Here is a 14,277-nt window from a genome sequence, read left to right on the forward strand (position 1 = left end):
GTTCCAGTCCTGTACATTAGTTTTGCCATATTTTCTTACGTTTCTCAAACTTCAACACACACTGCTTTCTCCTGCCACCCCAGGAGCTTCTACATATCCTTAGAAAGGATGGCACTTCCTCCAAGAATCCTACCCTGAACTTGCCCTTCCAAGTTTCTGTGCTCTGCAAAGGGGAAAGATGGCGGGGAGGGATACATTAGGAGTTTGGCATTAACATATACACACGACTATATATAAAATAATCAACAAGGACCTACTGCATAGCACAGGGACCTCTACTCCATATCCTGTAACAAAGTGTACGGGAAAAGAATCTGAAAAGGAATGGATATATGTATAACTGAATCACTTTACTGTACACCTGAAACTAACACAATATTGTATATCAACTATCCTCCAATATAGAATAAAAATTAAATCAAAGAAAAAAGAGATTCTGTGCTCTGTAGCAGCAGAACTCACTTCTTCCAGAGCACTGACTCCTGTGCTTGTGTTTACTTGCTGCCCAGTAGAAGGGAAGATTACCTAGGGCAGAAGCATGGTCTCCAGCAGCCCTTGGTTCTGACAACTCATTCATGTGCCAGGATACTTTACCCACATAACCTGCTTAATTAATTCTAAGAACCCACAGAAAGAGTGGTTTTTAATGTCATTTTACAAGTGTGGGGATTGTAGTGCAAAAGAAACCTGTCCAGGCCACAGAGAGCATAAGCTCTGGAATTCAAACCCTAAGCTGCCTTGACACCGGTGCTCTTCCCACTATATATGATACACCTATTGAAAAAAAATTTTTTTTTCCTGAGCCCCGTTTGAATGGAAAGGAAATGAAGCTGGGATATATCCATTTCCTAATCGCTTTGGTGTGTACCAGGCAAAGTCATTCAACAGACCAGGTAACATCTGTGCAACAATGAACGATACTCCAAACTGTGCTAAGTGTTCTACTTTGTAGAGTCTAGAAGCATTAACACAGTGCATCCTTGTAACCGCCACAGAGGCTGGGTCCTGTTAAGCCCACGCTACAGATGAGAACACTGAGACCTTGAAGCCTTAAGGCACTCGGCCGGGGTCACCGAGCTCGCAGGGAGTCCTAGGCCGCACGCCCCGTCTAGTGCACGTACACCCGGTCACTGGGCACCGGTTCTAGTGCCCACCCTCCACCTTCAACCATTTAAAACCCCGCTTCTCAGCCCCCACACGAGGGCCCCTGGAAGCGGGAAGTACAAACCTGTCTCGACAAGCCGTGGCTGGAAGAAGCTCTGGATACAGATCAGGGGCAGAGGGTGCTCCGGAGTGGCGCCCAGTCTACCCCGCGGAGGCGGTCGGCGTTAAGTCCAGCAGGCCCTCCCTCAGGGAAGCCCGCACGGAGGGCAGAGGCACCGAGTCCTGCAGCGCGCACAGGTCCTCAGAGCGCGAGAAGGAGTCGGCCGTGCTGTCCGGGCGCAGCTTCACCGAGTGATCATGGCCTGAGCGCGGCCTCGGGGACGCTGGCTGCAGACAGGATGCCCACACCCGCCTGTGGGTCCCGGCTCGCCTCCCAGCCCCTCGGGCGCCCGCCGCCCGGCGGCTGCGACCCGGCAGCTGCGGCCCCGCATCGTGCGCAGGACCGGCGTCGCAGCCAGAAGACATAGGGCCACGGGCCCCAGCTAGGCCGAGCCCTCCATGCCGCGCTCCGGAGCCCACGCGCGGCCTGGTGTTGGCGCGGGCACCAACGCCCTCCCGAGCCGCGGGGTTGCGGCTTAAGCCTCCGGGCGGGCCCGTGGGGGCGGGGCTCGAGGACTTCTGCGCGCTCGCCGTGCGTCCGCACGCAGACCCGCCTCCCATGACGACCCGGCCTGAGGAGCAGCACGCAGACCCGCCTCCCCTGACGACGCGGCCTGAGGAGCGGTGTCGGCAGCTTCGAGACTACGGCAGCGCAAAAGGTAGGAGGTGTGGAGAATTTGGGGTTTCCAAAAAGCGTTTGCTGACTGAACCAAACAAAAGTGAGACATGGTTGTATCAGTGCATTTTAAAAGTAGTTAAACTCCCGCAAAGTGTCTGTGCTCGCTCCGCCCAGGAGAGAGCGTGAACTCCGTGAGGGACGCAGGAAAGGCTGAGTGAACGTCTGCCTGTGGTCCCTTACCTGGTGCACAGGTGTGTGAATTTCTGCGGAGAGCTCTTAATTTCTGTCGTTTCTGCTGACTTGACACGGTGGTTGGCAAACGGTGACGTGTTCCGTGCATTCAGGACATGATCGTGGTTCCTAATAATCACTTTGTTTTGTCCTGACACCTCCACAGAGAATTTACTACTGAATATCCACTTTAGAGAAGAGAAAGTGAGGCGTAGGAAGTGAAGTGACTGAGTAAGAGGAAGGACTCAGACAATTGGTGTTAGTAAATTAACCCTGCAAGGAGGCCGTTAGCCTGCGGTGTCTCTAGCGATGCGGCCGCCTACTTAAACCAACCAAAATCTAAGCCTGTCAGCGCCTCAGGGTGACGAACAGCGCTGAGGACACCCAGTCACAAACCACCAACTAGGCGTTAAAGCCATAGCAAATCACTCTTTTCCTTGCTTTGCTTCTGCCCTTTTAAAATAAACATCTCTGCAGCTCCTGTGGCTGGAGTGCTCCTCACCTCTTCCGCTTTGTGGTGCCTGAATTGAATCTATTTTTGCGCACATAAAGTGTTAAAATTTTAAATATGCCTCAGTTTGTCTTCTAAGATTGGCCGTAGAAGTTGGATTTGTGTCCAGTTTCTAGAGCAGTGGTCGTCCTCTGGTCAGGCCTTAGGCGTTACGTGTACAACGTTCCTCTTCTACCACCACCTTCTGGATGCCTCCACCCACTACCAGCTCCCATGCATCAGTTCCCCTAGGTGTGGTCAGCAATGGGTTTTACATGCAGCGTGCTCACATTATAACATCCGCAGACACTCCTCCGTCCTCCAGCCAGCGTGTGAAGTGAAACATTACCATTCCTGTTGAAGAGTCTCAGGGGTGACCACTTTCCCAAGCACAGCAATTCCCCAGCTGACCCTGGGTAACCACTCCTCTGAACTTGGTCTCCATCAGTGGCATGGATGTCTTTCTATGTAGGCTACAATTTTAAGTATTCTTAAACTGCACATCGTATTCTATTTTGTTTTCTCTTGTTACTTGCTTTATTTAGTGTTATCTTTGCTAGGTTGAACCTGGATGAACCTAGCAAATTAATTAATTAATATGACTAGTCTAGTTCATGTACTTTCCTCGCTACGTAGGATTCCCATGTAGGGAAATCCGATAATTTATATGTGCATTTTCCTGTTGATGGACATTTAAATTGTTTCGAATTTTAAGTATGAGTTCTTTTTAAAAAAATTTTTATATCCTTTTTAAAGGTTACTTTACATTTACAGTTATTACAAAATATTGGCTATATTCCCTGTGTTGTACAATACATCCTTGAGCCTGTCGTACACCCAGTAGTTTACATCTCTCACTTCCCCACCCCTGTATTGCCCCCTCCTCCCCCTCCGCACTGGCAACCATTAGTTTGTTCTCTATATCGGTGACTCTCCTTCTTTTTTGTTATATTCGTTCAATTGTTGTCTGTTTTAGATTCCATATATAGGTGATATCCTACAGTGTTTCAGAGTTCAAAAGACTCTCACGACAGAAGCCAAAAGGTAAGAGCCATTTTACATTGATAAAAAGCATTTTAACTATGTAGAAGCAGAAAATGAAAAGAAAGAAGTTTGCATTACATTTAATAAAAGCTTAGGGAGATCTTTGTGGTATATTAGTGAACTTATTTGTGGAAATTTAGCCATGTACATTGTGTTGGAGAGGCACCAAGAGTTCAAGGACTCTCACAATTTGAGTACACAATTGCCTTACTTGTAGGCATGGTGGCAGCCATTTACATAACAGTGATTTGGAGGATGTTGTGTTAGTCAGCTCTTGCTGTGATGATGCTTTGGAACAAATCGACCCAAAACTCAGTTCCATAAACAAGAATTTATTTTTCTTGGACCTATTGGCTAGCTGCAGTGGCTCTCTTTTAGACCTCTAGATGGCTGGTTTTGCTCCGTGTTTTGGGTCAGTTTGAGGTCTGTAACACACATGTTCCTCTGGAGCCCAACTGTGAGGCCGCAGCTCCCAGGCCCTGTCTTCTCACAAAGTTCACTGAAACATAAGAGGTGAGCCCAACTGCACAAGCCCATTTAAGGCCTCTGCTGCTCATTGAAGGCCATCATGTCTGCTCACACTTCATTGGCCAAAACATGTCACAGATTTAAGCTGTATTTAGAATATGTGTATTTGTTTAAAGTTGGGTGCCCTCACAGAAGAATATTGCCTTTTGGACAGTGTTACCTTAGCATTTTCATTGGCATTTGCAAACGTGATAAGCGCCGTGTGCACTTTTTCACCTTTGAGAACTTTCTGAAATTGTGGGACCATTTCTATTGGAAAAGAGGAAGGTACACTTTAGAACTCAACTCTAGTTATGGCATTGTTGGGAGAAGAATTAATGAGATAAGGTCAATACAAGTGAAAGATTTGGGATCACATATTCATCATTAACATTAGCATTCTACAGAACATTCCTGGAGAATTGTGATGCTTGCTTTATGTGATTTCTATCATAAATCATTAGAATTTGACCAAGACACTTCAGTGAAACATACATCATACAGCACATCGCATTTTAGTTTTTCCTACCACTCCACAACTTGTCATCAATACTTCACCATAACTCAGAAACAGAAACAGAAACTGAGTGAGTTCACTGTTAGCAGACGGGCTTCACAAGCAATACTAGTGGAAGTTCTTCAAATGATAGCAGACAGTAACTCAAGCCATAAAAACAAAACAAAGAATGCTGACTAGAGCAGTTGTGTAGGGAATTATAAAAGATACTGTAATTTCAAATTTCTTCTCTTAACAAATTTAAAAAGTAAGTGCCTAACCAATATGACTATATTTGGATTGTTCTCTATATAACATAAAAAAAATCATATATTTGATGATATGGCACAACGAAGGCAGTGAGAACAAAGCTGTGTTAGAATAAAAATGACAGTAGATCATAAGCTGAATCCGCAGGAAGAAAGGAAGAGAACCAGAAATGGTAAATAGATTACCCGACAAACTCAAAAATATTTATTTGCTCAACTTTCTTCTCTAAGCTCTTTGAAAAAATAAGCTTGTGAGAAGTAATTATTATAATATGTTGTTAAGTATGTAACATATATAAATGTAATAAAAACAAAAAAGAGGGGAAGGCATACAGCTCTATAAAAGTACAGTTTCTGTTTCTATCTGGAATGAACCTAGTAAAAATCTGAAGAGATTCTGAGATGTATTCCATAAGCCCTAGTGCAGCCATTACTCAAACAATGTGGTTAAAAATCATTAAAGGAATTACATGTTACAGCAGAAAATATCTACTTACTATAAAAGGAAAATGGAGGAACAACAACAATAACAAAAAAACAAAAACATGAGACATGTAGAAAACCAAAGGTAAAATGATAGACATAAATAAATCCTACCATATCAGTAATAAAAACTAAATGTAAATGAATTAAACAGTACAATCAAAAGGCAGATATTGTCGAACTGGGTATTAAAAAAGGTTTTCTGTAGGAGACACTGCTTGGATTCAAAAGTCTAATGTGTACAAAGTAAAAGGATGAAAAAATATACATCATGCAAATAGCAACCGTAAGCATTGCTGAAGTGGCTATACTAATACCAGAAAAAATAGACTTTAAAACAAACAAAAAGGTTACTAGATATGAAAAGGAACATTTTATGATAAAGAAAGGGAAGATACAAAAATCTTTACCATATTTGCCCTGAATAAAGTAAAACCAAAATACATGAAGAAGAAAATACCAAAATCCATGAAGAATTGAAGGAAGAAATAGATAATTGCACATCATTAGTTAGAGGCTTCAGTACTCCACAGTCAATAATGGATAGAACAGTTAGGCAGAAGATCAACAACGATATAGAAGACTTGGACGAGACTATGAATTAACAAGACCTAATAAATGTTTACAGAACACTCAACCAAACAGTAAAATACTCATCCTGCTCAACTACATGTGAAACGTTTTCCAGCATAGATGACATGCTAGGCTGTAAGAGAAGAGATTGAAACCCACATACATTGCTGGTGGGAATGTAAAATGGTGCGGCCATTTTACAAAACAGCTTGAGAGTTCCTGCAAGTGTTAAACATAGAGTTACCCTATGACCCAGCAGTTCCACTACTAAATATATACCTAAGAGAAATAAAAACTTATGTCTGCACAAAAGCTTGTACGTGAATGTTCATAGAAGCCTATTTCTAAAAACAAAAAGTGGAAATAATTCAAATGACAACCGGATAAATGAATAAACAAAATGTGGAATATCCATACAATAGAATAGCATTCAGCTATAGAAAGGAATGATCTACTGATCCATGTTACAACATGGATGAACCATGAAAGCATTATGTAAAGTAAAAGCAGCCACTCACAAAAGATCACATATTGTACGGTCCCATTTATATGAAATGCCCAGAATAGCACATCTGTAGAGACAGGAAGTAGATGAGTGGTTGCCTAGGGCTGAGAGGGTTGAGGAGATTGAAAAAAGCTTGTTCATGTGTAATGGGTTTTTTGTGGGGGGACAGAAATCTAAAATTGGATTGTTGTGATGCTTACACAAGTCTTTTAGTGGTTACACTGAGAACCACTGAATTGTATACATTAAAGTGTTGAAGTTATGGTATGTAAATTACATCCCAATAAAGCTGTTAAAATTATGATAATTTTATATTTATAAATTTGAAAATTCATCGAAAATGACAAATTCTTTAAAAATGCAAGCTAACAAGACTAACCCAAGAAAGAAAACATATCTCAAAAACCTATATCTACTGCAAAAGTTGTTTGTATAATTAAGTACCTTTACAGAAAATGATTTCCAGGGATAAATGGCTTTCCAAGTAAATTGTTCCAAATATTTAGGGAAGAAATATTGGTAATCTTACATAAAAATCTTCCAGGAAACAGAAAAGTATATATTGCTCAAAATATTTATAAGGCCAACATAAGCTTCAGATCAAAACTAAAAAGAATATTACAAGAATAGAATCACAGGCCAGTTTCTCTTTTGAACATGCATGCAAAATGTGTAAACAGAAGCACAAACTGTATCCATGGTATGTAAAACAATCATATATCACAATCAAAGTAGCTTTATTCTAGTAATGCAAGGTTGGTTTAATGTTCAAACATGAAACTGATCCCAGGAATGAATTAGAGTGGGAAAAAAGTCATTTAAAACAGAAGTCTTGGGACTTCCCTGGTGGTCCAGTGGTTAGAACTTGGCGCTTTCACTGCTGGGGCCCTGGGGTCTAATTCCCGGTCAGGGAGCTAAGATCCTGCAAGCCATGAGGCAGGGCCCCCCCCCCCCCCCGCCAAAAAAAAAGAAAATAAAGAAGACAACCAGGAGAAACACAAGATCGAATAAACATAACAGATAACAGCTTATGAAAAGTAGGTGAAGATTATAGAATATGCTAAAATTTTAAAACAAAAAGAAACATTTAAAGATTCAAGAGGATGTGACAAATATTGTACATAGGCAAAAAATAAAATAAAATAAAATATACGGATGATGGGAGCCCAAAAATCCAGATGCCCATGTCCTGTCTCTGAAGATTCTCATTCAGTGGGTTATGGATTTCCTCTATGTTTAAAAACCTACAGGTGTTATAAAGCAGAAACTAAACACCATTGTAAAGCAATTATACTCCACTAAAGATGTTAAAACACAACCAAACAAACCTACAGGTGATTCTGATATGATTCACAGACAATGTAAAGCTTCTGCTTTACAGGAAATAATACCAGATTATTTTGTTATTTTATAGTTATAGTAACAGGTTGTACTACTGACCGGTAAGTCTGATGTCAAAATGCACTCCCCACTAGGGATATAAAAGGAACTAATAGTCTCTACGACTACTTGGTGGCAGCATGCATGTATTGCAAGGGCAATTATTGTAGGAATCCAAATGAGTGGAACATTTTAGAATTGGAAGACTACATACAGATCATCTAGTCAAGCTTCCAACTATTATAGTTGTGAAAACTAAGGCCCATATAAAAGAAATGATTTATCTCCAAAGAGCGTTAGTGAAAGAGTATGAAATTAAAAATATCTCTGAACTTTTAATTTAGTGCTGTTTTTATTAATCTCATGTATTAGCTTAAACTTCAGTGTGACAGATTTGGGATTGAATTCTTGCTCAGATTTACTGATTGCGTGCCTTTTAGTAAGTTACTAAAACACTTTTTTAAAAAAAAAAAAGATTTATTTATTTATTTTTGGCTGCGTTGGCTCTTCCTTGCCATGCGAGGGCTTTCTCTCGTTGCGGTGAGCGGGGGCTACTCTTTGTTACGGTGCGCGGGCTTCTCATTGTGGTGGCTTCTCTTTGTCGCTGAGCATGGGGTCTAGGTGTGTGGGCTTCAGTAGTTGTGGTTCACGGGCTCTAGAGTGCAGGCTCAGTAGTTGTGGCACATGCTCTTAGTTGCTCCGTGGCATGTGGGAGCTTCCCGGACCAGGGCTCAAACCCGCGTCCCCTGCACTGGCAGGCAGATTCTTAACCACTGCACCACCAGGGAAGCCCTACTAAAACACTTTTAACTTCGCTTTTCACATATGTAAAATGGTGAGCCTTGGCTGATATAGAATATGAGATAACCTAGCACTGTTCTTAACACATACACGTAGTTAACATTTTTTGGCTCTCATCCCTCTTAAACAGCCTCTATCCTCTTAACAATGAAAGTGTGTTTCAGCTAGCAAAGCACCCCAGAGCTGACCACATTCTGGCAAGAGATATAGGATTCTTTTTCTTGCTGGTGGTTCTTTATACCTGATATTTGAACTGCACTGAAACACGAACATCTCTTGTTTATACTGTATCAATGGATTGATGAATTTGATAGATGAATTTTAAAAAGTAATATGCAGGAAAAAAAAGTAATATGCAGGAATGGAGCTGCCTTACTCTCAAGAAATATAATTCGATAGTGGTGGCTAAAACGATAAACAGTGTTTGGACAGGGAGTCCATATTGGATGTGAACTACTTGTACTCCCATTCGTCTATTAAGAATAAATAGAATCCTTTCAAAATCTGTTTTAAAGCGCAGTTATTTCCTTCTGACTCATTTAAGTTACCTGCAAGAAAAAGACAGTCTCCTGAATCCTTGCTTAAGAGGCTTTTAATATAAAGCAGATACTTTTTTGCAACATTTCCCAAACTTTTCATTATCAAATTGGCTGAGGCTTCTCAACGATTATCATTTCACAACAATATCTCCCTTTTCACCTTTTTTAAAAGAATTGGCCTCGTAGATGTGCCCTTAAAACAGAGCTTCACTCTCAACTTATTTTAAATTTTGTATTCAAACAGTATGAAGAAAACAGGATCAGGGAATTTAGCCATAAAAGTGAATGGATTACTGATACATGCTACATCATGGATGCAACTAAGTGAAAGAAGTCAGGCACGAAAGGCTCTATATTGTATGGTTCCATTTATATGAAATGTCCAGCAGTGGCAAATCCATACACACGGAAAATATTATACATTAGTGGTTTCCAGGGGTTTGGAAGAGAGGGAAATAGGGAATGACTCCTCAAAATGGGTGTATGTTTCCTCTTGGGGTGATGAAAATGTTTTGTAGTTGGACAGTGGTGATAGTTGCACAACATTGTGACAGTAGTAAATTCCACTGAATGGTACAGTGAATTGTAAAATGATCAAAATGGTGAATTTTGTGTTATGTTCATTTTACTACAATAAAAAGGAGAAAGAATTAGGGAAAGACTTAGAGTTTGGGAAACTAAGGTGAACTGGTCAAGAAAAAGACAGCTCTACTGTTCAGTGTTCTCTCAGCTCTCCCAGTGCATTGATCCTCAGCAAAAAGTAGCCTGAACTTGTCGATGATAGTCATTCAACACAGTCCAGGGAAAAGTAAATAAAATAAAACCCAACTCTTCTTCTTTAGCACATCTATGAAAGGTTAACTTGCTGCTCAGCCACGTGGACATTCATGAAATCGTTTCACTTTAGGTGTCCTCTACTTCAGTACTTTACTCACAGCTCATTCACACATGTAGGCAACAGCATTCCTTAATTCGATGGAATCTGCAGTGCTGGTTGTGGTGGGTCTCATGAAAAGAAAAGGGAAGGAGGAAAAAGCCTCCACATTGACTTGGTGGTCTTGACGAAATGGATGCAGAAGACAGCTTGAGTGTCAAACTGGAAACTGTTATTTTCCTTTTCCTTTTCTTTTTATCTTTCCTATCAGGTCTTCTGCCCACTTCCCACCCCCTTCTCTCAAACAGGAAAGACACTAATTAGCTGCTTTTTTGTGTTTTTGGTAAAACACCTATTGTTTTGCGTTTCTTGTTGTTCGGTGAACATTATTGTTTTTACTGCCAAATGAGCTTCAGTGGTTGATGTAGGGGGTCTCTTGGGAACTTAACATTTTCCAGTTTAAGTGGAAAAGCTTTCTTGTTTGAATTGGCTTTTACTGGGTGCTTCAAGGTTTGCTCTTGGTTCTTTGAAGGGGGACTGAATAGCACTGTGTTTCCTTTGAGGTTCCAGTGAATAAAGGATCCTATGTCCTGGGCACTTTTTGTTGTTTTTGCTGTGTGTCCTCTCTAATAGCCAGATGCAGATTCCAGGAAAATGACATATAAATGAATATAAGTAATCTAATATTTTTACAATTTGCTTTGGCCATACTCCTGGTCTTATTCTACTTGTAGCAGATGGCTTTAAAGAGCATTAGCTATGTATATATTAAAAATAATATAAATATACCAATATTAAATATTATATTGATGTATAAATGTAATATACTAATATTTATATTAATGTATAACAATTATGTATTATATTAATATATATTTTTGCCTAGCATATATTATATACAAAATATATGAGTAATGAAATGTATTTCTATGGTTAATATGTTCATAATATTAATATGATATATCCTATAATATTGATTATAAAACAATTATATCATAATATATAATTATTATCATCTGATATAATACACTATAGTTAATATATTCTGTATAACACAATATATAATGTATATATAATATATAATATATAATATATAATGTATAATTGTATTATATAATATAAATATAATACATATATAAAACTATATATCTTTTAGCTATACATTACACATACCAGTATGTATAGCTATTTATAATTTTATTTACAAAGGAATCTGGTCATCATAACAATTGATGTAAAAATATGCAATATTTTCAATCAAATGGGCCTTAACCTCACTACCTACACATAACTACTTTTAAAATCTTGAACCCTGTCTAACTCATGCTTCCATATCTCTCAACCTGCTTTTCTACACATGCACGTAGACACACGTTTATACACGATATATATGTATACTACCAGTTTTCAGTTCAATGTATATAAATATATAATATATAATTATATTCCTGTGTATGTATACAAATATAAATCAAAGGTATGTGTATAGGTATGTATTTCATATGTTTATATAAATATATCATACAAATAATGTATGTGTATATAAATACATGACTGTATACATACATACACAGAAATACACTTATTTAAACAAAAGGGACCTAAATAAACATAGTTCTCTAAGAATAAAAGGTTATGTCTCACTCTTTCAATAACAGTTTATAGTTTTCTACTGTATGTGCTTCTATAATTGTTATGAACATTTCCCATTTTTGTTGAATGTTAAGTTGTTTTAATTTTTTGCCGTTTTTTGTTTTTTGTTTGTTTTTTTGGTACGTAGTCCTCTCACTGTCGTGGCCTCTCCCGTTGCGGAGCACAGGCTCCGGACGCACAGGCTCAGCGACCATGGCTCACGGGCCCAGCCGCTCCACGGCATGTGGGACCTTCCCAGACCGGGGCACGAACCCGTGTCCCCTGCATCAGCAGGCGGACTCTCAACCACTGCGCCACCAGGTAAGCCCAGTTTTTTGCCATTATTAATGAAGTTCTGAAGAATACGGTGGGCAAGATTACTTGAAAAACTCTCCTAAAAGAAAAGGGTTAGGTATGCTAGGTTAAATGTACACAACTTATTTTTAAGTGCGTGGTTGATTTTGGAAGTGTGCAGTCGAAATTTCCAGGACCCATGAAGGAAGGGTGGTACATGTGTGAGAGTTATAGCTCTATTAAGAGTGCATTGAAGATCTTGATAGCTTAGAACAGAAGCTGGAAATCCTGTTTTTATGGAGCCAAATGGCAAATATTTTAGGCTTTGTAGACCAAAGAGGCAAAATTGAGGGTATTATTTAGGTACTTAGGTAACCATTTAAAATGTTACCAGTTAAAACGTGAAAATTATTCATAGCTCATAGGCCATAAAAAATAGGCAGCTGTCTGGATTTGGAATACAGGCCGTAGTTGAATGACACACCTGGTATAGAGACTTGTTTTTAAATGGCCATGACCACATGGGAGGCAGGAGGTAAGACTCCATCCCTACTAGATGGGAAGTTAGAACTAAACCTACCTATCCCTGGCTTCACCTGTAATGAAAGGGTGTGCCAGGAGAAAAAAATATCTGCTGGCAAAGGGAGACTAAGACCAAATTCTCTTGGCCTCTGCTCTGGGTAGGAAACAGGTAGGAAATCTTGAGAATTCTGAACCGCAGATCTGTGTTCACAGTGTTTGGGTTGCAAATTTATTTGCGGTCTTGCAAACAGAAGCTAAGAAATTAACTTAAAATGCTCCCAAATCGGTGGTATTCCAAACACAAAACTAAACCCTTTCTGGAGAGGTAGACCTTCAACACAGGCCTATAGCGTTCCCACAGATAAAGTTTAGCTAAACGTGAGCTCATGATCTAAATTTACACAATAATGAAGAAATCAGCTACAAGTGGAGAGAATCAGCAAAAACAATCAATACCAGAATTAGATTCCCAAGGCCATCCATCAGATGTTGGAATAATCAGGTGCCAGGCAGAAAATATACATAAAACTAGAACTGAAACAAGGAGCGAGGATGTTTTAAAAGACTGGGTAGGATCTTTCAGACATTTTTAAAGTACATGTCATTGATAAAGCTAAAAACTCGAAGGTCGTGTAATACAGCAGATTAATCGTGGAGAAGAGTGAAATTATGCTGTTTTTAAAAATATGGCAGATCAGATTTCCTGCCTAATTATATAAGTTGATTTATCTTAAAAAATACACAGTATTTTAAAGACTTATTGGCTGTAAAATAAGTTAAGGGTATTTCAAAGGGCTTCTCTGCAAAGAGAAGTGAGAAGTAGCAAAACACAGAAAGTCGAGGGGAAAAAATGTCAGTATATACATTGCTATAGGGTGAGCTAAGCCTTAGGCCAGCAACTGTGAGGAGGAGCTGACCCTTAGATACGTACAACTAAGCTGGAACCTTCAAAAAGTTCAACTGTTTATAAGTAAAAAGATTTATTAAAATTAATAACCAAGTGTTTTAATTGACATCAGAAGAGTAAAACAATAAACCCTGAGAACATAGAAAAATAGACAATAAAGATATGAGCAGAACTTAATAAAACAGAAAAAAGTATAAAATTGAGGTGATTTAGTAAGTCAAAAGAATATTCTTTGAAAAGATTTAAAAAAACAAACTTTGATTAAGCAAAACAAAAACGTAAGTAAACAATATACAGAAAGAATCAGGACAATGTTATAGCAGAGAGTACAAACAGAGAATATATGAAATGCCAGTAAATTTGAACATTTCTGTAAAGTGGACAATTTCCTAGCTCCTAAAGTTTACCAAAACTGACACAAGAGGAAATTTGTAGCTGGAGTTCTTGCACCAGTAAAGGAATTAAGTCAATAGTTTACAAGCTTTCACCAAGAAAATACCAGACCCGGCCAGATCATTTGGGAGGTGAATTCTATCCAACTTCTGTTAAACAGATAACATCAATATTAACAAAGAAAAACTTCTAGGGAGTAGCAAAGGAAGAATGCTCCTTTATTCATCTTATGAAGTCTATATAATCCTAATACTGAAAATAGATTAGGACTGTAAGGAAAAAGAAATTTACAGGTCAAATTTACTTGTAAATATAAAAGGAAAAATTTTAAACTATGATATTAGCTACCCAAGTTCACTAGAGTAAGAAAAAGCACGAGCAAGTTAGGTCATCCAATGTAGTTTAATGTCAAGAATATATATCAATAGATTGAAATCACCACATTTTATTTCTTT

The 14,277-nt window shown here is 39.0% G+C and overlaps 1 protein-coding gene across 2 annotated transcripts in view; it reads left to right on the forward strand.

The window, feature by feature from the left end:
• Positions 1-1,854: 1,854 nt before the first annotated feature.
• LOC307176228 (UDP-N-acetylglucosamine--peptide N-acetylglucosaminyltransferase 110 kDa subunit-like) overlaps positions 1,855-14,277 on the forward strand; it is a 33,416-nt gene continuing 20,993 nt past the window's right edge. The window contains exons 1-3 of one of the 2 annotated variants that reach the window (XM_079902145.1): positions 1,855-1,922; positions 3,580-3,647; positions 11,855-12,027. In XM_079902145.1, the coding sequence (XP_079758271.1) occupies positions 11,920-12,027 (108 nt within the window). In that variant the 5' untranslated portion in view covers positions 1,855-1,922; positions 3,580-3,647; positions 11,855-11,919. Of the gene's footprint in view, positions 1,923-3,579; positions 3,648-11,537; positions 12,028-14,277 lie in introns of those variants that run through there. The other variant, XM_079902144.1, reaches the window with a different exon arrangement.

This window comes from Stenella coeruleoalba, assembly GCF_951394435.1.
Source record: "Stenella coeruleoalba genome assembly, chromosome: 17".
In the NCBI taxonomy this organism is placed as follows: Eukaryota; Metazoa; Chordata; class Mammalia; order Artiodactyla; family Delphinidae; genus Stenella; species Stenella coeruleoalba.